Source organism: Antedon mediterranea, chromosome 1, assembly GCF_964355755.1.
Source record: "Antedon mediterranea chromosome 1, ecAntMedi1.1, whole genome shotgun sequence".
Taxonomy (NCBI): Eukaryota; Metazoa; Echinodermata; class Crinoidea; order Comatulida; family Antedonidae; genus Antedon; species Antedon mediterranea.
Window position 1 is genome coordinate 9,573,505 of NC_092670.1, and position 27,498 is coordinate 9,601,002.

The following is a 27,498-nucleotide window of genomic DNA, read 5'->3' on the forward strand; positions in this document are numbered from 1 at the left end:
CTCGATGACAACTGTCCCATGTCCTGTGTCAGGCTTAAACTCACAGGTTAGGTAAAACATGCAGAACTGGCAGTTATAATGGCTACCCAACCATGAAAGTGAGTACACTAACATGGCACACTGGGTGCACACAGAATACAGACTTGCCAACCCCTGGGTACACACAGAATGGCTCTTGGTCTTAACTACCCATATGAGTCCAGAGAATTTTTTGTAACATCTGAAAAACTTACTTTTTCTAGATTCTCTTCTGTTAAGTATGTGTGGTTGATCCTCAGATGGTTCTTCATCGAAAATGGTGTGACCAGGAGGGGACTGGAAATGCAATTTAAAAAAAATGATATACAGCAAATCACAAGTGTAAGGAAAAAAAGTCATATACACATTGTTTATTGCAGTCCCTGCCTCATAACAAATATTTCGTTTTCACGGCGCTCCACAAGACTATGTGCCAACTGATTTGCATTGTCGTTCGACTTCATTTGTGGGCACCGGGGGACCGGAACAGGTGTGAAAGACCCTTAAATCAGGATGACATCCTACTAGTTCTATCATTTTGTTATGGAAACCACAAGAGTAGCCCTGTCCTAGTGATTTTTGTACAAAAGATTAGAGATTTTACTGTGTAATTTGAACTATCCCTATCTATTCAACAAGCTTGTGTAACACAAATAAAATCCAAACAATTACGAAACATAGGGGAAACTATAGATCGATAATTATTGGAATGTATGATCAATAGAAATTGTTTGCCCGCACCTGGCCTTTAAATCCGGCTAATGACATCCTACTAGTTGGTAGTTGGTATGGAAACCACAAGAGTAGCCTTGTCCTAGTGATACAACAATATTTAGGGGGTATCTAGGTCAGGAAGTATCTAGGTCAGGTGGTATCTAGGTCAGGTGGTATCTAGGTAATGTGATTTTCTCATCTCCCCCCTCCCCCACTTAGATCTGCCTATGAAAGTCCCCTTCATATTATTAACTCACCAATTTGCTAATTTTTCTTTTGATGGTTTCATGCCATCCATCAGTTTCCTGTGATTTTTCAGAGTACAGGATAACTTCACTTCCAGTGTTAGATGTAAGCTAAAACAACAGAAAATTTAATTACTGTAAAATTAGTACTTTTCTGATTTCATGTTTTCTGAGTCTTTATACAATACGTAAGCTACTGAAGAACTAGGTATAACAATTCAAGCATGATGTTTGTTACGAATAACGTTTCCCCATTTTATGAATATTGGAGGAGTCCCATTCATAGTTTTAAGAGCAGAGTTCATGACAGTTAGTCCAATAGTCCAAAAAAACCATAGTTAATGTACTTCCACAATCCAACCTGCATTAGTGTTGATGGTCATATAGGATATTTTCGGTTGTTTTTGTGGAAGATGCTATTGTTAATTTCCTGATGACATTTTTTCTCTTTTTGTTTTTTATGTATTGTATATGGATGTACTATTCGAAATAAAGGAAACAAATGAATCAATGAATACTGGTGAAAATGAAAACAAATTTAGGATTTAAACTATTTCTGACTCCGCAGTCAGTCAACTATACTTACATAAAAGGCATTCTTGCCTTTGGGTTTGAAGTCCTTATCCACTGGCTTTAATGTTGCCTCAACCAACGCAATGCTACTCTCAGGGCGACCCAGACTTCCACTTTTTCCCTGTAAAAAAATTCAGTCAGTAGAGTTTACGTTAGTTGTATTTTTTCAGCACCAGTAATTTTATATCTCAGAAGACATAGTCAATGCATAAACTGTTTTTATGCCAGTTTTTTTAAGTGGGTGCATGTGTGACAATGTACTAGAAGGCAATTGGCCGAGTGAGTCATATGGCCGAGCGGTTAAGGCAGGGGCGCCGTTTACCGTACCTAAAGAGCCAACAACAACATCGGCAAGGGTTCGAGGCCGACTCGCTCCTAGTTCTGGTGGTGGAACAAGTCTTCTCGGATAAGGACTATAAACCGTAGGTCCAGTGTACACAGTTATAACATGTGTGTATTTTAAAGAACCCAGTCCATTATTCGAAAAAGAGTAGGGGGTTACCCCGGTGAACTGGTTCACACAATAGCCCCTGTATCAGGGGGATTACCACCTATCTGATAGGACAGTGATTAATTCACTATTGGTAATCCTTGGCCACATTGCCTAAAGACATAAAATAAAAAATAAATAAATAATAAGCTAGCCAGTGGCCGTATTCACCATTCACAGGAAGGGAACACCATATCCTATCTAAGTGATTACAATTTCTATTTAAAGGAAACTCTATTTATTGAGTTTAGTGAAATACTTATTATTTAAATGAAATTTTTCACTTAATTGTGATTGGTGAATATGGCCACAGGTCTGCATGTGTCGCTAGCAGTTGTTTAAACGATTAAGGGGCGTAGACGAGTGAATGTCAACAGCAAGATTGTCCCATTCAAGTGTACCTTTATATGCAAGGCTACGTTTTTCATATTCAGTCTTAGGTAAAGGCAGAGCAACATTTTCAAGTTTAAGATAATTTACAATTTGCATTTCAGACAATAAAATTTATAGTTAATCAAGCCATGAATATAAAAGTTTATAAATCAAACCGGCCGTTACCTCATACATTTGTTGATCTTTGTAAATAACAATTGAAGAGTGCGTAAGTACCACGTACACCTTCGACACTTTGTTTTTACTTTTTCGGTTAAAATCCTTCATCCTCAAACAAAACATGTAACCAGACTTTTCCACAAGTGTCGGCGGCGAGTCCTCTTCCACCCGACGATCAATATTATATGCGGAGACACTCTGAGGAAGCTGTCGAATACAAACATAATATTGTAATTGTGTCAATGTAAATGTAACATTGGCTCCCATGTTCCTTGTAAACGTAGGGAAATGAGCTGTCCATTTCATTGCTAACTAGCTTATTCTCTATAGGCATTCATTTACAGCTGAGTGGACTATACTATGTTTACAAAATGGCATACAAATATTATGTGACTATTTAAGGTTATATTCAGACACAAAACTTTGGCAATTCCAGTCCTTAATACAATACAAGTATCCCGTCCGTTTCAGACCTCTTTGGGACTCTAGTGCTCGGTCATATACAGTAATCAATTTTACATTGAATTACAATTTAAGGTTTTGTTTAATTCAAACCATTTTCAATTTCTGTTCAAACAATTTACCGGTTTAGATTTATTCTAACATTTGTAAACTTTATTAATTTACAGGTTTAAATTCTGCTGGGCATGCTAGGCCTGTCAGTAAAATACTACAGTGCAAAATGGAATAGAAAATGCTAAACAAATATTTAAATAATGTGAGGCAAGCAAATTGAAGAACAATATTTACTTCAAGGAGGAAGTAATTTTAAAATAATTAGGGTTACAAAGAATTGTTCTTAGTCATTGTGTAAGATAATATTATAGATTAAGCATATTGAATACTAAACTATGAATAGATTATGTAATAAAACTGTAAAATGACAGTTTACTATTATTAATTATTAATTGATAAGCCCATAGTCAGGAGGGAGGATTCACGATCAGAAAGAACCTCCTATTTTTCTTATGGTAAACATGTTGCCATGCTTGTGGCAATTTTTTCATGTTTTTATGGAAACAAATGAACCCTTCTACACACATATTGGTTACAGGCTTTTGATACAAAGTCATAATTGAATTAGTAACAAGCAATATTGATTACATTTTAATAATTATTATTAACATTTATTCATGAAAAACATTAGGTTGAAAAATACATTAATGATTGTTAGATGACAATAATGTAGTATATAGAAATTTAAAAAACAAATAGCATTTTACTGTAAAAATCACACATGTATTGTGACGACCGACGATCAACGTATGTTAAGTTCATTGTGCACATGCGGGAATATTGGGACGTGCGTCCTTGCTCTCCAGTCAACAGGTTAGGATAGTTTCTTGACACATCAATTGACCTGACCTAGGCTGGTCATTGGTCCTTGGTCGTCGCAAATCAAAAGCTCCCTATTAAGCCTACCGTGGGACATCCATCCATCCATCCAAATCAGACAGACAGATTATAATTTGAAGTGTTATATCCAAATCAGTATGAGTATAAAATAACATGAAAAGTTTTTATCGCTAAAACGTGTGAAATAAATTGTGACTGACCCGAACACACAAACTGACAGCTCACTAGTCATTTTGGACCGTATTCATAACAAGGCAACTACCTTTACTCCTAGACTATCTCTGTAAGTTACTTTAAAATAATAAAATGAAACAAACTAAAACTAGACTTCACATTTCAGTATATTCATTTCAGAATCAAACTATGCTATTAAGAAACAACAACAGACTGATGGACAGACAGGCAAACAGACAAAGAAACAACAGTACGTAAAAAAATAATCCAAATCATACACAGACAAAAATGGTACCAGCAAAGCATTACAAGATAGAATTGAGATGACAAAACTATACAGTATACGCACATACAATTATAATTAATAATGTTTTTAACGATAAATAATTAAATATTTTCCTTAAACTTAGTTAAAAAACAGAAGTTTTATGAACAATAACTTACAAATTGTATCAAACAATATGGCTAATAAAGTAGGTAATTTTTATGCTATTTACATATAAACTTATTTTTATTAAAATTTCACATATCTTATCTGTTTACAGTAGTATATTTAAAACTGGCGCTAAATAATGAGAGGGAAGCTTTCTTCTGTTGCAGTTGTTGAAAACAAATTTTTTTTGCTGTTAAATCTGAAAACTTGACACATAATGCAATGCATTGGAGGATTTTGACAAAACTAGAAATGATAGAAATGTACAACAATACATACCAATAAGTCATCAATTGTTTCACCTATAGAACCTAAGTTATCATCAATTACGCTTAAAAAACGTTGCCTAAATTCCTCTTGTTCACTAAAATCATCCTCTTCGTCCTCCTCATCATCCTCCTCTAATTTAGCTATATTTATGACACCTCTAGAGCCTACACTGGAGTCATCCCTAGCTCCGTTCATCTCCATTATTACTGTACAGTTATTACAGTAATACATATAATTCACATCCTGAATACTATTAAACTGTACCAGGAAACAGGTTGATAATATATTACTAAAGTCCAGAAAACATATCTGCAGTTTCATTAATATGTAGCAACAAAAACAAACTTTTGGTTTCTGATTATGATAACTCGAAAGCACACTATTGCAAACAGATTTAGACATTACTTATGTGATATTGCTTTCGTTTACACTATTAAATAAATTATATAAAATTATTTGCTTTTGGAATCAATTTGTTTATTTCATAGTTATGTCTGATAGTATGGCGTTTTGTTGGAGATCACACTACCATACATGCCCAATATTTAGTTGACAAAATAGGATGGTGTGTATGGGTGTATATATTTGTAATGGATGTAAAATAAGGTCAAAAGAAAAAAGAAACATACAAATTGTGAGTACTGATTTAAAACATAATAAAAGAAACAGCTAATTTTTAATACATTTCTTAATATAAAGTAAATTTAAATGATAAATAGTCGTACTTTTACTATAACTTGCAATAAACATAAAATGTACGTTTGAAAAAAATAAAAATAAAAATATAAAATTTGTAAAAGGAATGAATAAATGCGGGTGACCCCCACTAAAGAGAAAAAAAAAAGACAAAATAGGATGGTAGGGTGAGGATTGTGTGAGACGGCATGCAGTGACCTTATGCTGTCGACCAGTTAAAACTTAAAGACGACTGCAAAACCCTTTTTTTTTTCAGTCAAATTATGGGAAATTACTAAAATAACAGATGCACAATACTCTAGGCATTGTGATTGGAGCCAAATTTTCAGTCATTTTCCTTTGTAAACTATTATACTACTGTAATCACCTTTACACAGGTAAATGTGAACAAGACTTTGGTTGTAATTGTAATAGCTCCCTCTATATTTCACTTGACATTGAGGAAAAAATGTATAATTTAAATGATTTGGAAACAATCCTTCTGTACTTTAACGTCTCATCCGAAAAATAGGGCAAAAACAACAAACGCAACGAACATTGCACAGCAAAAAATACTAATCTACATTTTTACTATTTTTTATAAATAAAATAAAAACATTTTTTGTTAATACTCTTTAATGCTCTTACATATAATTATTTGAATAAATCAATGTTAAATAAGCATTTAGTATACAGTAGAACCGTCTATTGTTACACACCTATTTCCGATGAAATGAGGGGAAATGTGGAAACCTCTATTTAGGTTGACACATTGTTATTAGGTCCTGAGGTATGTATAAATATTAGTTACTGAACAAAAAAATAAGCATTATATTTATAGACTAGTATTAGTATATTTAATGAAGATGATCACTACATTATTTAGCCATATAATAAAAAGATAAACAAATTATTATGCAAAAAAAAAACCAACAGGAAGAAAAACTGCTACAGAAATGAAGAGAAACCAATATGGAGAATTTTGTACTCTATTATTTTTTCCAAAATAAAAGATGAAATGAATCTTATGTTCAGCCGATTCTTGGTACAATATCTATAATTTGTCTAGTGCCATAGAAAATTCTGTAATACAGTGTTATACATTGATCACATGCGATACCTTTATCATAGGCCATAAGCTTAACCTACAGCAGCACATGTGACATACCTGACACCGTATTACAGACTTTTCCAGTGATACTAGTCATGTAGATACAGTAAACAGAATCAGGTGAATGATCTACTGTACCAGTACCGGTATTTACCATAATTAGTATTCAAAAATGGAAATGAAACTACTTTGAAATTTAGAAATAAAAGTAAAACATGAGTTTAAAGAAAACATTAAAGTAAAAAAAAACACTAAGCAAATATTTTAAAACATGAAATAGGATGGTGGTTAAGAAAGCAGAGCATGCAGACAGTTATAAAATACAAAGAGTAAAGACAACAAGTTCCACAGATTACAAGATCACCACGTAAATATTCATTTTCTTACTTTAACTGCATAAGGAGTTGAAATATTAGCAAAGTCATTCTCTGGTATTCCACTGGGCAGAGTTCGACTTCGTCTCGAATTTCGTTCGACATACACAGACTGTGTTTTGGCCACACGCTCAGATCGCTTGCGACTACGCCTTTGTCCGAAATCGTCCAGGTTTTCGGATAACCGTCTTGATGATAACTTGAAAAAAATTTGAGGAAAAGTGGCGATTTACGAACTATAGAATAATTTAGGACAATATTATTACATTAGAATCCTCCTTTGGGACACACTTATTCACCAGAACCCACTATCAAATGGACAATTTTCTATGAAATGGCACATGGCACTTTGTTAGGTCTGAAGGTGTTCCTTTAATTGAAATTCTACTGTACTATCATACATGATCAAATAGACAGGAGAAAAGCACCTCAATCGAACATAGGTGCCACCATTGATTGCCTCAGTTGATGAAGAACATCCAGCAAATAAGCATCACATACTAATAAGAGTTGCAGTCAAATACTTCATTAAAGCTAATTGTAAAGCCAAAAGCAGGACTAAAAGAACTACAGCACTTTATTTGATTCTTAAACAATTTTTGATTTAGAAGAAAATATTTGCAAATAAATACAGTAGAACCTCTTATTTGGGGACACCATTAAGGGTACACCATTAAGGGTACACCATTAAGGGTACACCATTAAGGGGACACCATTAAGGGGACACCATTAAGGGTACACCATTAAGGGTACACCATTAAGGGTACACCATTAAGGGTACACCATTAAGGGTACACCATTAAGGGTACACCATTAAGGGTACACCATTAAGGGGACACCATTAAGGGGACACCATTAAGGGTACACCATTAAGGGTACACCATTAAGGGTACACCATTAAGGGTACACCATTAAGGGTACACCATTAAGGGGACACCATTAAGGGTACACCATTAAGGGTACACCATTAAGGGGACACCATTAAGGGGACACCATTAAGGGTACACCATTAAGGGTACACCATTAAGGGGACACCATTAAGGGGACACCATTAAGGGGACACCATTAAGGGGACACCATTAAGGGGACACCATTAAGGGGACACCATTAAGGGTACACCATTAAGGGGACACCATTAAGGGTACACCATTAAGGGTACACCATTAAGGGTACACCATTAAGGGTACACCATTAAGGGTACACCATTAAGGGTACACCATTAAGGGTACACCATTAAGGGGACACCATTAAGGGTACACCATTAAGGGTACACCATTAAGGGGACACCATTAAGGGGACACCATTAAGGGTACACAATTAAGGGTACACAATTAAGGGGACACCATTAAGGGGACACCATTAAGGGGACACCATTAAGGGGACACCATTAAGGGTACACCATAAAGGGTACACCATAAAGGGGACACCATTAAGGGGACACCATTAAGGGGACACCATTAAGGGGACACCAAAGATGAACATGGGGCATTATATGTTTTAACACTTCTGCCAATCCCTATTGAGAGGACACTTCTCTATCAAATGACAACCCTATTAAGGGATTCTACTGTATTGTGTTAGTGCAATGCATCAACTAACAAGTTTATATTTACCCCATCGTATATATTATACGGTAGGGGTTTCTCAACAGTTTTCTAACGTAAATCAGATTGTAATTTAAAATACAGTAGAGCTCGACTTAAAGGGGAACACCTTCAACATCCTACAAAGTGTTCTTAAGAATGTGTTGGCTGTAGTGTTAAAACCTACTGTATATATTACCCCTTGTTTCACAGAAAAGTTTTCAACAATAGGTATGTCCTCTGAATATTGGTGTCCAAAAGCCCTGAATCCTATGGGCTTTAAGTAAAAATATATGAAATATGTTTGAGAGTCAAATATGGCTCATCTGTTGAGTACCCCTGCTGTTTGGAGTTATACAAGCTATTACAAACATTAACCGCTTTTTACTGAATGTTTTGATGCTAACTCTATATTTAATTTGCATTTATTTCACTTTCTACTGATAATCTAATAAAATCTAAAATCTATTTTGTGTTTTGTTTCTACTTTCAACTACAAACAAAATAGACATGCAATTAATTTTTATCGAATAGGGTTTTTTTTTCTTAATCATTTTTAGGACGTGATTTTCATACAAAGGTATAAGTTTAACCGGTGGGTATACGATTTGTAAAAAAAACCCGATATTTATAATGTGACGTCAATTGTAAAATATCTCTCTCCTTAGTTGCTATTTTCAGTCGAAAAAATGTGACAAAAATGTGATGTGCCCATATATGGACACGATGATGTCATATCACTAACTTATTTAAGCATATTACTACCATATTTGGGCATATCACATTTTTTTTGTCAAACTAGTTTGATAATGTAAACAGGGTTTTATATGATGAATGACCTGTGTGAATCAATAAGAAATAAATTTACATTATTTTATATTCAAATTCATCAAAATCAGATAAAAGATGAGGCACTTTATGTCAACCATGACAGTTTAGTATGGCTTCTAACACTTTTCATCTAAAAAAAACATCGTCAGGCCTAATCAATTTTATTAATCTTTTATCCAAGATTAATAACTCGAAATAAGATAAAAAATTATATTGCATATTTATACACACATAGTTCATTTTTGTAATGGTTTTGTTTATATATTAAAATATTTTTTAAATGTACAAATCATCATATATTCTTATTTAAAAGAAATAAAAGATAAATGCGATAAAAACACTGTATCGCATATTTAAAAGCAACAAATATGAATTTAATTGGTTTGTTTGTATTTTATAAGGCCAAAATTTAAATAAAAAACTGAAAAAGTAAGTATTTTAACTACTGTATATCCTTATTTAGAAGAATTAAATTAGAACCAAATGAGATAAAAACAATATATTGCTTAAACACATAAATAAGAATAAAATATATAAGGAAAAAAAATTAATTACATTAAGTAAACAATCACTAGATATTCCTATTTTGAAAACTTAATTGAGAAACGAAGTTCAAATTAGGTATTGAATACAACAGACAATGGCATACCAAAAAAAAATCCTGCTCTGAAAATTGCACAAACGTCTGCAACTGATGAATAACGTTGTTGGTATATAAAAGATATTTGAATTTAACTTCCTAAACAATAATAAGTTCCTTCAATCATAAAGCAACTATATAATAATATAACACAGATGTTCCTTTATAAGTCAGAATCCGACTGATAATAGCTTAATAAAATCGACATCAACAATAAGGTGTTCCAATGAGTGTAAATATAGCTGATCACTTCCTTCTTCCTGGATGGTCTTTAGAATGGGAAACACCTGAGATAGACGGATTAGTTAATCAAGGAAACCATCTTTCCTAATATGGGCATACTGTACTGTGCGGGAAAATTAATAAACATTTATAATTAGGCCTACTGTATATGCCAGGGTTTTGGGAATTCTGATATTGATAGTCTACAATTGTCTCTTGGTTGGGTTTCTTTTTAAGATGGGTTTCTTTTTAAGATGGGTTTTTTTTAAGATGGGTTTCTTTTTAAGATGGGATTCTATTCAAAATGGGCTTCTTTTCAAGATGGGCTTCTTTTCAAGATGATCTGCTTTTGCAAACTAAAGAGGGGGGCTGTGTCACCTTGTTCTTTGTATTCAAATAGTGAAAAGAAGCACAGTGGGCTCGATTTTGAGATAGGCTTCTTTTCGAGAATACTTTTGCAGACCAAAGGAGGAGGCTTCTTTTTGAGATGTGCTTCTTTTCGAGATTGCTTTTGCAGACCAACGATGAGGACTTTTTTTCAAGGGTTTATGGTATACTCTAGAAATATTTAATATTGTTTTACAACCTACTAACAATACACCAGTTTGTAGGTCAGGTGTAACAAATCAGTTTATTATAACAACAGTTCCTCTTCAACTTTTCCCACTCCAGAAACCGTACAGTACAATAGAGGGAAATGATGAACCGCAATGACGTCAGTGAAAACTGGCAAGTTTGATATATCATTATAAAGATAAGCGGAATTCCTATGGTGGTGTACTGTATGTGGTAAGAGTTAGGCAAAAACCATGTGCTAGTTCAAAACTTTATTTTTACAATTGTAGTCCCTAATTTAGTCCCTATTTTAAAATCCTGAATAAGCCACTGCCCATATGACACAAATTCAATTTCCAAAACAAAATTTCAAGGAATTTGACTTCCATAAACTCTGTAATATTTGTACAATATTTATACAAAAATATACAGAGAACAAAAGTCAAATAATTAAACAAATAAAAAATAATAATACATAAATGTTTTTTTAAAAATGGAAAATGTATTCTCGCCTGAAAAAATAAGTTTTAAATCTGTTATTATATTTTATTATATATTATTTAATATTTGATTTTCAGCATTTTTTGCTATAAATTACATTTTTTTTATGTAAATAATTTTTTTTTTATTATGACATTAAAATGGCATATTCAACAAAAAAAATGTTAAATTGTTTTTCAGGGGGACAATATATCATTAAGGAGAACAAAAAAAAGAAAATATTTTAGTACTTACTTGCAATAAGTTTTAATAATTGTTATCGTATTTGCAGCATACGTTACACATGCCATTATATGATAACGTTTTTTTTTTTTATCAGAGTAAATAATGCAAACTATTAAAAATAAAGTATATAAATAAAAGTATTTCTATAGAAATGAATACTTTTATTAAAATATTTACATTTGATAGATCTGGTAGTTCCCATTGAGATGTGTCTCTATTCTCACTGTAGAAGTATGCTTTGCCTGTATCATCTTTGCTCATTCGCCACTAAAAGATAACAAAACAATTCTCTGTGTTACAAAATACATTTCAGTAAAAAATAATAATAATCTTTATTGGAATAATGACAACTTTATAACAGTGGCACACATGTCAAATTGTGCATCCAAAACATAAAAATAAAACTTACAAGACGACAATTAGTTATTTAATTATAATTAGAAGGATACTTCATTATTCCTGTTTCTCTGCTCAATGCACTGCCCATCAAAATTCGTAACTCATCTTCATTTAATATTTTTAAATTTTGACTAAAAGAATATCTCACCCCTAAATATGTTAAGACTAGGCACTGTCCCTGAGGGGCCATATACACTTTTTTTTCATATACATATCTTTGTTTTTTATATAAATCCAAAGGCAAATTACTGAAAAAAATGACAATGCTGTGGGTATCAGTGGCTGGATCTCAATGGAGATACAAAAAAAAAGCGAAAAGCTAAATCAAAACGATAAAGTAAACAGCCAGAAAAGTTAGCAGAGCTTTCGGGCAACACTAGCCCTTCATCATTCATATATATATATATATATATTTATATTTTTGTTGGTCACTCCTTTTGTTTTCCGTTTTCTCGTCTTTTTGTATTTGTCATCGTTCCCGTTTTTCAAGTGTTGAGGGCCTCATGCATGTCAGCCCCGGCTGTTTTAAGGAGTCACCCTCATTAAACAAAGTTTAATAAAAAATTTTAAAAAGGAATACGAGTGTCTTTAACTTTGCCGGCTTTAGGACATAAGTATAAGTAAGTTTGGGCAAGAGATTTAGGACAGAGGTGATGTGGCTTAGGACAAAGGTGTTGTAGCAAAGACAAAGGCTTGCTACTAGATTAGATACAGTTGCTTAGATATTTGTATAGACAACATTGGAAGTTTTCAGAAATCACACAAATTCAATTTAGATTTGTAAACAAAATGTACTAACCCGTTCTGTTGTATTTTCATGAGTGTAGTACCATACACCTAAATCGTCTTTTACTTTTTGCCATCCAAGGGGAAGCAATTTGTCATTCAGCAATGTATTGCTCTATAAAATAAAAAATGTATTATAAACAAGTTGATTGAAGCAGGGAGTTACAACTCCCTGATTGAAGCATGATAAATACCCACTCTATATTTCAAACTCTATTCCGAGTGCTTGGCTCATCGATGATACTGTCTTTGGAGGGGTGTACTGTATTATTTATTACTTTTCGAGTTATATTCTCTCCTCGAAGGCAAAAGGTCCTATGTCGGTTTATCCTGGTAAGCTAGGCACGAAATAGACAATTCGTTGTTCTAAACAATTTGATTGACTAGCCTGACGCACACCCCCTCTATATTTTGAAAATAAACACTTCCTGCCATTACATAGGCTTATTTGACTGGCCTATCTTTGGATTCCTCACTGTTTCTATATGAGTAGTATGAGTATGTTTTGCAACATAATAATCGACCAGTCAAATATGCCTACACGGATACCAAAGATGCTCTTTGCATAGATATTTATTCACAGATAACAAACTATTAATATTTACCACCTGTGAAATCACAAAACAAATAATATAAAAATACCTGTATATACAGTAAAGTACGTATCAGTTTATATATAAAATCAATGGCATTTATAAACATAAATATATTATGCATAAACAACTTGAATCACCATACAAAGGGTGCTAAAAACAGACTTTACTATTAGTAGGAATTTTTAATGAATTAGAAACTTGATAAAATGCTCATTAATTCATCAGGCAAAAACATGAATCTGGTATCAATATTAGTAAAATAAAAATGTAGGCTATCATTCTAAAAGAAGAAAAAAGAAGTTAATCATAGAAATAACATCAGCAATATACTGAAAATTAATTAGTTTAGAAACGAAATAAATGAGAAAAAGCCACCCAACCCGAGATTCAAACACGAAACCTTCTGCTTCACATGCAGATTCCTAACTCTTAGACCACTGAGGCTTTCACGGTATTGTTCAAACCCAATGGATAGTGATCGTGTAATGGCGTGGTACAGCGGAACAGCACTAGTTAACAATTGTACGCATACGCAACATTAAATCAATACGCCCTCATACTTCAGTATACTATTTCATGAAGCAGGATCTCCGAAGAGATACTCTTACTTATAAATTTATAGACAGAAGAAATTCTAAACCGACCGATGATATAAATACATACTGCACTTGAAGCTAATACAAATTGATAGCTGTTAATATAGACAGCGCAACTAGACAGAAACAGTCAATGGAATAGAGTCTTCAATCAACAAATCATACTGGCTTGTGGTATGATTATATTAACGTCTGATTTGTGATTGCATTTAAATCTCTGATAAGTACTCAACTCAACTTAAACAGCTATTAAGCATTTGACCTATGTACTGATGAGTAGCTTACAAGTTTATTTCAAGTAGTTTAGCCAATTTAAAACTAAATTGAAGAGATGCCAGGTTGAAAGATTTGAGAAGGAATGAGAGAGGCGGTTGGATGGGCAATCACAAAATTTACTTTTATGAAAAATATAATGCAAATTATATTATTATCTAAAGTGGTTGAAACATTTATTTAGTATCAGTATCAACTATTATGGATCTTTGTGTGTTGCATTGTTTAATCAATCTTCCAAAGTAGATATTAAAATATGGTCTACAGTATATATTTAAATAGCAATACTTGAAATTAACAGTTGATCAAATAATAGAAGCCCGGGGGAATAATTATTAAGCTCTGTCTACACTATCAAACTTTATGTGACAAAAAATAATATATGGACATGATGATATCATATCAATACCATATTTGGGCACACTTTTTTTTTGTCAGACTAGTTTGTAGACAGGGCTTTAGTTTACTGATCAAGCAATCAATTATTGGTAGATGATGATTGATAAAAAAAAAAAAACAGTAAGAATATAAAACAATAGTTTGTTTTGGTTTTTTATAGTAGGCATATTATTGGAATGGTTAATTGAATTTATAGCGTGGGTTGGATATTAATTCAAGGCTATAAAGTCGGGATAATAATAATACTATAATTTTTAGAATTTATTGCAAAGTGACCCAGACTCCCTCTAATTTAGGTGACACGCCCCCATAAAGTGACCCAGACTCTGCCTAATTCAGGTGACACGCCCCCATAAAGGGACATTACAGTATCAAATGAATACATTTTTGGATTGTACCAATTTTCTACATTCCAAAAATAGATGTTTATTTATTTCTGAAAAATGTACTAAATTAAAAAATAAAACTTAAATGAAATAAAACATGCATTAGAAAATGCAAATAATCAATTAATAATAATCAATTAATAATAATCAATACCCAATTACAATAATCATCTAAGCCTTTTATTAAGTACAGTAATAGTTAAATGTTAAGCATGATACTTTTATTTTTTGTCTCTATGGATAGTTATATAATATTCAGATATCAGTATTATTGAAACTACTCTATAAAATAAACATAAGCTATACACAACAATAAAATATAAATTTTCATTACAATAATGTATTATTGTATCTATACAATTTCCTTAATGTCTATAATATAAACAACTCTCCACAATACAGTATCCTATGTCTTGAAAGGACTATGGCGTTTTCAGTCTGGTTTAATTTCAATAAGTAATAACGCCATTTGTGCAAGGACGGTCTCAATCCTAATAAGACTATTTCATTGGTCAACGTAATATCCAGGGAAGTTTAATAATAACACATAGTGATATTCTTTCTACTGGTTAATCAGTAAAAGATGCTTGATTTTCAACATACAGTACAGTTATTAAAATCTAATAACCATGGCTCAGAGATAAACTATCTCAATATTAAATCTACTTTCTATCTGTACCATCTGAAAATCCAACATTTTTAAATTTAATTAATTCTGGTTGACAAAACAGCCGACCATAACATTTTAGTTAATGTGTTTATACTGTAATACTAGCAAATTCTCTGTATTTTCTCAATAATTTTTCCAGGATCATAGGCAAACTTTGTAATATAGAGTCAGATGTGTATGTGATGCCTGTATCATATGCCATAAGCATAACAATAACATAATACAGGCAACATATGTGATCCATGTGACATACTGTAATAGGATTTGCCTACGATATTAGTGAGACTGGACAAATGCCATATGTGGAGATACAGTACTGAAAATCAAGTATTGTTAATTGTTGAGCCCTTAATACAGCCACCCCTTTTCCTCCTACAGTATAAAAATACAGCACAATGATGGACTCTTGCAGTAGATTACAAAGGGCATTGTACTTTACTGTATTGTTGATGGTCAAATAATATCTATTATGGTCAAACCCAAAACTACCATATTATTACAATGGACTTCTTAGTAATGAATTTTGTGAGGTATTACAGTAAGGCTAAAAGAAGTTTATGTTGCTGTAAAGCCTAACTGACCCATGAAAAAAAATTAGGATCAGCTAGCTTTTTTCACATAGTATAAAATAATGCACAGCGTGTGATAGGAAATCAAATGACAAAGATACACATACAGTATGTGTGATATAATACTTATACTATTGACTGATAAAAATATAAATTCTACTAGTATATCTACTAGATTGAACACAAAATGGAGGAATTAACATAATCAATGTTTACAATATTCCATGCAAAAATGTTAGCATCATCACAACATCGATCATGCAACGACGCAATCATTCAAATTCATTCCAATAGTTTTCAAAGTGTTAAAAAAAACACACGAGTAAACTAAATAATTTATGCAATAGTAGAAGTTGCATAAATACTGAAATCAAACACTGGCAAAGATGTTAGTAAACAATGTTACAGTATTGATTCATTTGCATAATTTATTCAAACTGTCAGAGACCACATGCGTATTGATCTTTCTACCTCTAAATATCTTTGCCTGAAGCTGTATGCTCGTCTACCATTGCCGTAGTACTCGCGACCTCGCTGAGGTCGTCGTGATGCAGCATGTCGATTGATTCTAGCCTGAAGATTAAATGATAGCATTCTACGTAATCAATTACCATGCGAAAATATGCCAGCTCACCTGTATCAGTATGTAAAAATGATGTGAATATGCAAATTAATGATAAATTATGCAAGTAGAATATACAGTATTAATAATAAAAAAAACCTGAATTAAATTATGAATGAATGATTGATACTATGAAGCGAAAGTGATAGAAATAATGTTATTATAACAATTTATATGAAATAAATAAGGAAGGAAATGTTTAATAATCCAAAAATTATTACCATTGTATTCATAATTAATGTATTCATTGCACTTTCATGTTCTGGGTTAACTTAAAAACTTCAAATAATTATTTGGCAATTGGAAATCATAATAAAACAATAAATTAAAATACTTCCCAAAAATCATACTTCAAATTAATAACCTATTTACATAAAATTGATAGCTTTAGTAATAAAATATCACCAAAACTGATTAAGTGGATGTCACAGTAACTCTATTAATTTGATTGAAGGATTATTTAATTAAAATGTACACAGGAAAATTTAAATATTGCCTTGATTGACTAAATTGTATTGTGTGAATTGTATGTGAAGTGTTGCACTAAAATGTACGCGAGGCGGGGTCCATTGTAGCCCAAGAGGGAATTGGGATCACTTTAGTTAAAATTAAAATAAAACAGTATTTCATGGTATAAACTTGGATATTGAGTCAACAAATGTGATTCGTCAATGATGGTCATGTGACTTAATGTGATGGCTACAAGAACAGAAAGAGTAGTAGTGGATCTGTGCTTTAAGGCAAAAGTAGAATAAAAATAGATTTTTTTGCAAGTATTCTCAGCGTAATTTAGTATAAAGTACAATTTACGTCAGAGTAGCGCAAACATCTGACTAAAAATAGATATTAAAACAACATAGATGAGCAATATGATGGATGACAAACCAACAATGGAACCAACAACACAAACTCAACATGTTACATTTTGAAATTAATGTATTTGGTAACTACTACAAATATTGCCTTTTCCATATTCCAACAATTATACGTTCAAGTTACATAATAAAAAAATTGTAGATCTAAACAAAAATTGAATCAGAAACCAGTACATTTTGAAGAAGAATTTAACCAGTGTTCACATAAACAGCTATTAACCAGTATTCACATAAACAGGTTACTTAAACTAGTATTAACATAAACAGGTTATTTAAACTGGTATTCATGTGACATAAACAGGTTATGTAAACCAGAGGTATTAAATCTGTATGTCTGAACCAGTATTCACATAAACAGGTTTATTTAAACTAGCACATTCTGATAAGCAGGTTATTTAAAACAGTATTAACATAAACAGGTTATTTAAACCAGGTATTCATATCAACAGGTTATAAACCAATATATACTATAGATAAACAGGTTATGTAGTTCCTCTTGTATGATCTCACCAGTTTTCTATATAAACTAAAACGCTGAAAAGAATTAGAATTTTAGTGAAGGCAGACAAAATGAAAAATAAATACTACAGTATTTTGGAAAACACATACCACTGGCGGAACTGAGTGTTCATCAGGTGATCTGGCCGGACCCGGATGAAAGGTTGACAGCGAGTTTGTGTTTAAAGAGTCAGCTGGAAACTTTGGAGCAAAGCGCTAAAAAAAAGAAAAAAAAAACCAATGTATTTTATTTTAGCATTTACTGTACAGCATTTTCTCCATTTGTGTTTTCTTTAAGAACTTTATGGACTACTGTAAGACCACATATTTTATAATAAGTTTAATCAAATAATACATCCATATTTTACTTCGAAAAAAATAACCGTTATTTTGCATTTTAGCACAACCAGATAAATAAAATCAATCAAGAAATTGTGTTTGGTTTACTGTAATATGGAGCGAGTGTAGAATATTTTTGAGCTTTATTTTTTTTAACACCATTTATAATCTCAGTAATTTGAAATGTGTCCCATTTCTGGAGACAAGCAAATAGATGTAACTTAAAATTTAAATATTAAATCAAATATTTCCTTGTAACAGTCTGTAGCAACAATAACAATGTATACAAGGTCTGCTAAACTATCTCAATTGCATATTAATTTGAGTATCTCTAGTTAAATTAGAAAGCAGTTGGTGATTTAATCAGAATTAATTGATCGACTTATTAATCACTCCATCCCAACATATGTCACCAATCAATGAGTATGACAACAGTGAGATCAGTGGTGAAGAAATCCTATTGGAAGTATCAAAATCAATATTTATCTGAATATGACTTTAATTTAGCGATTTGGTTGGTGCTTAAATGCTTTCCTAGCTATGTAGGCTTGCTATCAACATGAAAAGAAAGTATTAACAATACTTTTGGAAATTTAAAAAAATCAATATTTAGTTGAATATGACTTTAATTTGATAGAGCTTTTGCTTGGATGGTGTTTAAATGCATTGTCAAAGCCGGCAGCCAGGATTTTTACAGCGGTTCGTTTTCTACAAAAGATGGACTACTGTACGCTAGGCCTATTTATCATAATTGATACTGATCTCAACACTTCAAATAAAAGAGGAGTTTAATCAAACCCTTGAATCTCTCTTAGTTATGTAGGCTTGGTATCAACATGTATAAATTGATGTACCATGTCTGGAGAAGGAGCGTGGATGTTAATAAGTTTAAAGGATGGATAGAAAAAAAAGGACTTTTAGGCAACATTTTCTTACGAGCTTAAGTCTCTGTCTATATCAGCGTTCTGAAAACTTTTTATTCCGTGTCCCAAAGTCTGGTTCACAGGCCCAACTGCACCAATGTAATAAAACAGTCTTCTAACTCAGCCCCACCATGGTTGCGGCTGAGGTAAGAAAATATTTAAGAATATGGACCTGTAGGTCATCGAAATTTACATTGTAATTGATTTGGTTTGGAAAGTAAACTTGTTCTACAGTAATGATCCATAAATTCAGGGCAGTTCGTGTTTCCCATTTGTAACGCACACTAGCCTGTTACTAAAAAGTTTAAGCCTGACAAAGGTGTTTATACTGTAGTCTACAAATATATTCACCTTATTCTAATAATAAATTACAAACTTACATCCAACTCCTCCTGTATCTTACTAAAACTGCTGCTAAATGGCATATTAAACAGTACAGTATAGTGTTCCTACTGTATGTTTGAGCAAACAAGTGTACCACTACCAATGCTCTCTGTAGCACTGTCTCTCCATCACTTTAGTAATAGCTTTATATTATATAGATGACAATATAACAACCATTGTAACATTATTTAAAAGGTTTTATTACTGTATTGTCACTAGTCTAAAAATGAGTTATACAGTACAGGCACTAAAAAAGGGACACCACCATACTGTAAAGCGTTCCAAATAAGGAAATTACACAATAGAAAAGATTACAAAGGTACTGATAACTGTATTTCTAAAAAATGCAAAGTCTATATAGGGAAGAATCGGTCAAATAAATCTTATTGTTTAGCATAAAAATGTTCAAAAAGTTAGTAATCAGCAGATTTCCAAAAATGCCAGTTTATTTCACTGACATAATCAAAATATATACTATATAAAATATTCAAAAAGATAGTACTTAACAATAGATAAAGAAAACCGGCATGTTTCATTGACTGTATGAATTAAAAATGCAATGAAAAATATCCCCATTGAATCTATGTCGTGATAATTCAGGGTTCTCAAGTACTGTACATAATACAGAACGTCAGTAATTACTATATTTCATAGATTGAATCTGTACACTAATCTTTACAAACATAAAGTTCAACAAACAGGATGTTGTCATAGTGAATTCTGGGAAAGGGCATTCAACATGTGGTTTTGTCTTGACTCTTTCTGACCTGTCTGAACTAAGGTGAGGTCTCATCATCGTTATGATATAATGGATGTCCGTAGCAATATTCAATATTGAACAACCCATAATACATTAAATAATCACTGTATGTCGTTCAATTTGATTAAGCTTCTGATCGGCCTAGTTGCACTTGGGCATGCCCAGGGGCTGATCAGCCATTCTACAGTACATGCCTAAAGAACGGACAAATCCTCTATGTACAGAAACCTGTACATTATTCTTTTACCAACAGTCTCCATTTAAAGTAGACTACCATGAAGGTGACCCTTGACCTAATGCAAAGCAATGGATTTCAATTAATTGTATGGTACATAGATTCACAGAGAAATTCTCCATGGTAAAATACAGGAAGTTCATTAAAGACCACAATTTCAATGTTCAACAAACTGATACAGTTTTAGATAACAGTGCACAAATGAGGTGTATCTCTAAAGGGCTAGGCTGTTTATGGAAATGGGAACATAACAAATTTAATTTAAATACACAGACCGCTTTTCTGATAAATTGGTGCTGCTAAAAACCATTTACATAAATATTGTTGGTGATTGAAAACATCATTATTTTCCAATATATGCACTCAGATATCAACAGGTCAAGACAAGGTCAATGGCAGCCATTAAGTAATAAGCATCATTTTGTGTTATAGCTAAACGTTGCACAGTGATAATTATTGTATCAGTCATTCAACATTTGTAACAGATTAAGCGTTTTAAGATTTCCATATTATTTATTCGCTCCATATTTAAAGATAAACACTAACAAAAAATTACAGTAGGCCTTCTCCTATTTTCAATTATGCTCCTTTGCTTACAGTATATTTACTTGTCTTTTGGCAGGATACTGTACATAAATATTACAATTAAAAAATCATAATACAGTAGTATTAAACAGTATACTCTAGAATTCCATTTTTTTATTTGGTTTTTATTTGCTGATTCTGCATTCACAACACAATATTCTAATCTATTGTGTTACTGTATAATATTAGCATACAAAACAATGTACAAATCATGTGAAGGTTACAAGTACTTTCCTTTTGAATTTATTTAAAAATATCATTATAAAAAGATCTTGATTCTAAATGCACCAAATTTACCTTTTTTTAAAACTTTTTGAAATATTTATGACCACAGACCAAAACTCTCTTACCTAATAAAATTGGTCAATTTGATGTACTGTAAAACTACATAATCTTCCCAGTATCATAGGCAAATTCTGTACAATGTCACATAAGTATCACATGTTATAGTGTTATCACCTAACCTAACACTACCTAACATTACATTATGATTAGCATTATGTAGTCGTCAAAGGTGATACAGTATATTGTGACACTGCAGAATTTTCCGAACACTGCTGATAATGCATGCAATCGAGAATAGCATGATGTTTACTCATGACTCAGAATTTAACTATTGCGTACCAACGAGCAACGTCACAAAAATCCTAAGAACCAAGATCATGAACAATTTCTCCTATTCACAGGTTTGGTGTTTCCACTTCCTTATTTAAACTATTAATGAATAATAATACAAGAGGCACAAATTTCGGGGGCTTTTTTGGCTCACAAAGAGAAAAAAATTATAATGCAACGCATGTAACTTTTACTTTGTAAAAATATAAGGGCCTGAGGCCTATACATTTTAAAATAAAATCCCTGAATAGGAAATTTAATTTGGGTCCCAAAAGTGGCTGCTACAGTTAATACTGTGCTACAGTTAATACTGTATAGTATTATAAAATACAATATTTAACAATTTAAAAGTTTAATTTACAAAAAAAATCTATTTCTAAATTGAATTTAGTCATTTAATAATGGTATATACTTTAACAATAGTCTGTTCAATTAACACCATTTTTGCTATCTATCCAAAAATATAATTTTTAAATGTTATAACAGATGGAAAACAAGTAAAATCGGAAGCAGATTTTAGGTGATGACGTACTATCTAGAATCTTAAACCACAACAGCTGATCATTAATGAAAGATGAAGACCTACTGTACATCATAAATTTATTTTCCAGAAAGGTTTCAAGCTACTACAATGTATACAGTATTCATTCAATTTTTAAAAACTGTACTTTCAGTACAGCTCAGAGTTTACAACAAAACATTGACTTAGACTAGATAATAGTTTATATGCTGATTGAAATAATAACTTTCATTTTGTATTCAATAACAGTACAGAAATAGCTTAGAAAAATATTAAACATCTACAACTTAGGTGAATTTACAGTACTGATAGAAACAGGGCTCGAAATTCACACTTAGCAAAGTAGAAATTACTTTATGCTACTAGACAATTGTTGTCAACTACAGTACTTTAAATTTTGGGACAAAACATCATTTTTGGAGGTTTGCAGGGTTTAGCAATACCCTAATAATATACTTGCTAGTAGATTTTATACAAAGGTTTTCCAGTCACAGATATTAAATTTATAGGCCTGATAAAGGTACAATACTGTAGTTTAATGTTTGAAGTGCTGTAATAAGTATATTTGTAATCAAGATAAGGGTATATTAAGGTATCCACTATGTTAGATTTGTAACTGAGACCATCTACAAAACTTTATATGTTATTCATACTGTATTTAAAAAAACATGTTTCTTTGTAAATAGTTAGGTTTTATTTGAGATACAGTAGTTCCTGCAGGTATAATCTACTAAATGCAGTTTTCGTTTAAAATAAAAAATACTATACTGTATATAGGTCTTTCAATATAATATAATTATTAAAAATAAATTTCTGTACCATAAGTTCAAATGTTCATAATGTTATAAGTTATTATGTATAATAATAATTTCAATTGAATAACACTAGATATTCCTATTAAAGCTTGTTTGTGGTTACTTCCGGTCTAATAAATAGAAAAAACACTTCCTGAAACTATTTGTACTAGACTGGCCAATGATCATAACATGTTTTTGCATTGGACAGGGCTTGAAATTGAGGGAATACTGTATATTCTGTGTAAACGTTAATTATTAATCTGTAAATATTAATTAAATATTTTACAGTAAGAGACCAGTTCTTTAGACACGTTATAAATTATGTTTAAAATTGTTTAATTTAATTGAAAAGAGCACTTTAGGTAAAAGAAAGGTTCATTTGAACCTACCAAGGCAACAAACCACAAACAATGTTTCTCAATATAATGCAGATAAATATTCATAGACACATAATTTACTGTTCATAAATTACCAATGCTATCAGCAAGGAAGTCTACTGTACTCTTCCTTTAAGGTAAAGTACTGCACAAAAGCTAAACTTACCTTTCTTTTCAGCCAAAATAGTTGTTTCTTCACCAAAAAATTTTGCAGTATGATTATGGAAGATTTTCCACGATCATTTGCTTTTCATGGCGTACAATTTAGGGTATATTTCGTTACCAAGTGGAAGAAACTTGGCAACAATTATTTGGGCTCTCTATTCTGTAATGGACACAAATTATGCACTCTTTCCCTACTGTCGGAACCTGTCACACAGGTAATTATAAAATGATGCCAATTGTCTTCTGGGTGAATGCTATGTATGTGTAGTATGGATAGACAGGTTCCAGACCTGAGACTGAGTTATCATATTGTATAAGCTCCACTAATTGGTTTGTTGACTTTGGATAAACATAAAAACGATTGCTTACCGTTTTATTCCCGTTAACAGGTGAATGAGGTGAGTGCGGTGAACGATCAGTATGCGATGATTCATCCCCTACTGAAGTGCTTCGTTTAAAGTTCATGTACTGAGGTTCGTTCTCCACTTTTAAATTGTCAAATACAGGAATTACGTTATCATCATGATCATAGTTATTTCCCTGATTATAGTTACTTCTGTGATTAAAACTCCCTTGATTAAAACGTGTGTGATTCAAGCTATTTCCATGATTACGCGCATGCATGGGCACTTGATTCCCGAATGATGAAATTCGCTTTGCAATCTTGTCGCCATTACTGTTCGCCACTTCCTCCAAGTACGTTGCGGGAAGGTAGACTCCGGATGTGTCGCCCTTTTGTTGTACAAACCACCAATCATCATTGGACTTCTTTATCAGAACAAATTGATCACCAGGTTGCATTTTCCTGGGTTCTCCATCGCTGGACTTGTATTCATACTCGTATTTGGCCTTCACGTAGTCCACCATATTTGCCCGTATTCCACTGGGTATTCTATTTATAACACTAGGAGTACGCTTTTATGTCATTATTTCACTCAAATACAAAAATCTATTTTTTAAACTATTATTCAACAACTACTGTAACAATTGATAGCAAAATCAAACCAAAAAAGAATCAGTATTGTCCAGGGAAATCATTTTCTCAACCTGAAATGAAACAAAAGAAATCAATTTTTAAATATCAGATTACTGTACACAAATCAACAGTGGTGTTTGTAGCCCGCAAGTGCGGCTTACCTGGTAAAACCAACAACAGCCCATGCTCTCTCATGGGAGAGCACTGTACTGTATGATACAAAAATATAAAGTTCATTGAGCCCCCCTCTGCAACAATGGACTATTGCACCAACCACAACAAAATTACTTTTTAGGTACAGAACACACAGAAAATTAGTCAAAAATAGCCATCAGTACGGTTGGTAAGGTTTCAACCTGACCACTTTTTCACATGCCTTTGACAACCCAGTGGTTTGAACAGAGAATTTGTTCCCTTTTTTGCGACAACCACACCACTTCTTGTGGCGATATCGCTGTTGTTGGATAAAAAAAAAAAGAAATTTTCAAGCTCTACCTTAATAATACTCTATATTTTAATTATTTCCTTGTGCAGTTTGAATACAAATTATTCAAAATTACAAGTTCATGATAATGTAAACATCACATAAACAATAAACAAACTGATTCGGTGTTTAATTTATGTAAAATACAATTGAGAAAGTCTATTGAGACAAACTGAATGAAACATGTATTAAAGCCAATAGCCTACAGGTATTATTATTAACTTGTACCTGGAAAATTGTTGTTTTCCCAGGTACGTATTAAAGATTAGTATTTCAACTCATTTACTATACATAAATTACTGTGCTTACAATACAGTACCATTGTGACGTGGAATGTTTTCATTTAAAAACTGCAGAATGTTTAATATTAAATAAAGTTACAAAATGTTTATTGACTCCTACTGTAAGGGGTCTGTTTCTGCTGAAAATAAAAAAAACAAAACATTTTATAAGAAAGCGGTTTTATAACAACGACCATGTTGCGGCTTATTTTTTCCTCAAAATATTGTTTTATCAGTTGTCTGGTTGGTTGTGTAATGACATCATTATTATCCATAGAAAGTAGTCAAATGTTTGCACCAGTCAATGACCTTCTATAATTAGGTCAAATTGAGACCACAATTTAAACAAACAAGCTAACAATTGCTCAACAGAAAATGTTTTTTCAAACTTTTTTTTACTAATTTTATGCTATGTGGTACATATCTTACCCTGTCATATAAAAAATGTATGTAATGGGTGACATCAGTCTACTAATAGTTGTAACCGCAAAAAGAAGTCCAGTGTGTACAGTACAACCAACCAAAACCCAAAGTATACATGATTCAAATCACACAAAGGACTTCATATAATAACAATTGTTGTTTATTATATGAACTAAACAACCCATGTATAGTCATCTATTGTGTTTGTGAACATTCAAATGAGGAAATAGGAAATTATAATACTCCCCTTGCTGTACCCTTCTCTAGCATATTTTGGGGCCAAAAGCGCAAGTGTACAGGTCTGAATTTGCAGTGTCTACAGTAGTTCATCACACACAAAAATGAAAATGAGTACAGTACATCATTCATAGAGATATTACACTATAATATCTCTATGGTTAAATCATGAGTGTGAAAACACCCTTAAAGACCCCTTCCTTGCAATTGTGGACGTTTTTTGGAAAATACTACATATATATCACTTTAAAAACATTAAACCATGTCATTCCTTGTCTTAAATGTACGTTTTATGGTAAATTACTGTATGATAAAAAGTGAGAAACAATGCACTACCTAAGTAGCTCGCGGCGATCGACCTCTCGTGGACGGTCTTAGGCCTAGCCTAGCTAGGCTTAGTTTTGTAGGCCTAGCTGGTAAACATCGATAACGTACGAACATCGTACGCTAGCTATATACCTAGCCTGACGTTGTATAGTTGCTGCATTAATTGTCTTTCTATTTTTGCCAGACTCCGTTGATACAAATTGGGGAAAACCCGGTATTTTCGCTGAAAAGTTAGGAGTCTTCCATTTGTTTTGGCTTCACAATCGATCGAAAAGTGGGCGAATTACAGGTGAAAAACAAAAATATCAATCCGCGTGCAATGCATTTTGGGATTTATAGCGGGCCGCTATAATTATTAGAATCGATTTATTTTTCACATTTTTAACCGTTTAAAGATGAAAAAAGTTATCGCAATAGGACCATATAGTATTATTTTTACATTAAATATAGTTTGTGATCTTAAATTAGATCTAAAAAACGTAGGGAATGGGGCTTTAAATACCTTACAGGCTTTTTTAAATACTGATTTATTGTCATATGGATTAAGTTTATTCGTCATAAATGAATCAATGTAAACATTTGCATAACTAAACATGGTCGTCCTGGAAAATATTTAAAATACTATATTATAACAAACATTATATAAACATACAAAATATTGCAATATCAAAATTACTTATTATGGGGACAAAGTGCCCATTAATAAGGGTGTTACCTGAATAGATAGGGGTGTCCCAAAGGAATGATTTCCCTGTATATTTGTTTTGGTCTGGGTAAAACCACAGATTATCCTTCCTCTCTTATTAGGTCTCTTTTTTATCTTTACAAAAACCCTGATGAAGATCATTTATTAAACTAC

At 32.3% G+C, this 27,498-nt stretch overlaps 2 protein-coding genes across 6 annotated transcripts in view; one reads left to right on the top strand and one right to left on the bottom strand.

Annotated features, from left to right (window-relative positions):
- Window positions 1-27,498, top strand: part of LOC140055996 (tRNA endonuclease ANKZF1-like) — a 344,549-nt gene that overhangs the window by 178,027 nt on the left and 139,024 nt on the right. The window lies entirely within an intron of this gene.
- Window positions 1-27,498, bottom strand: part of LOC140055730 (rho GTPase-activating protein 15-like) — a 39,313-nt gene that overhangs the window by 8,371 nt on the left and 3,444 nt on the right. For 4 of the 5 annotated variants that reach the window (XR_011846691.1, XM_072101121.1, XM_072101130.1 and 1 more), the window contains exons 2-10: window positions 24,281-24,958; window positions 18,323-18,427; window positions 12,741-12,842; window positions 11,720-11,809; window positions 6,999-7,184; window positions 2,599-2,799; window positions 1,564-1,671; window positions 990-1,088; window positions 234-315 (exon numbers count right to left, since the gene is read on the bottom strand). Coding sequence is in view for 4 of the 5 variants with exons in the window: in XM_072101121.1 (XP_071957222.1) it covers window positions 234-315; window positions 990-1,088; window positions 1,564-1,671; window positions 2,599-2,799; window positions 6,999-7,184; window positions 11,720-11,809; window positions 12,741-12,842; window positions 18,323-18,427; window positions 24,281-24,778 (1,471 nt within the window). In the remaining variant the exon portion in view is untranslated. Of the gene's footprint in view, window positions 1-233; window positions 316-989; window positions 1,089-1,563; window positions 1,672-2,598; window positions 2,800-6,998; window positions 7,185-11,719; window positions 11,810-12,740; window positions 12,843-18,322; window positions 18,428-24,280; window positions 24,959-25,048; window positions 25,118-27,498 lie in introns of those variants that run through there. The other variant, XM_072101139.1, reaches the window with a different exon arrangement.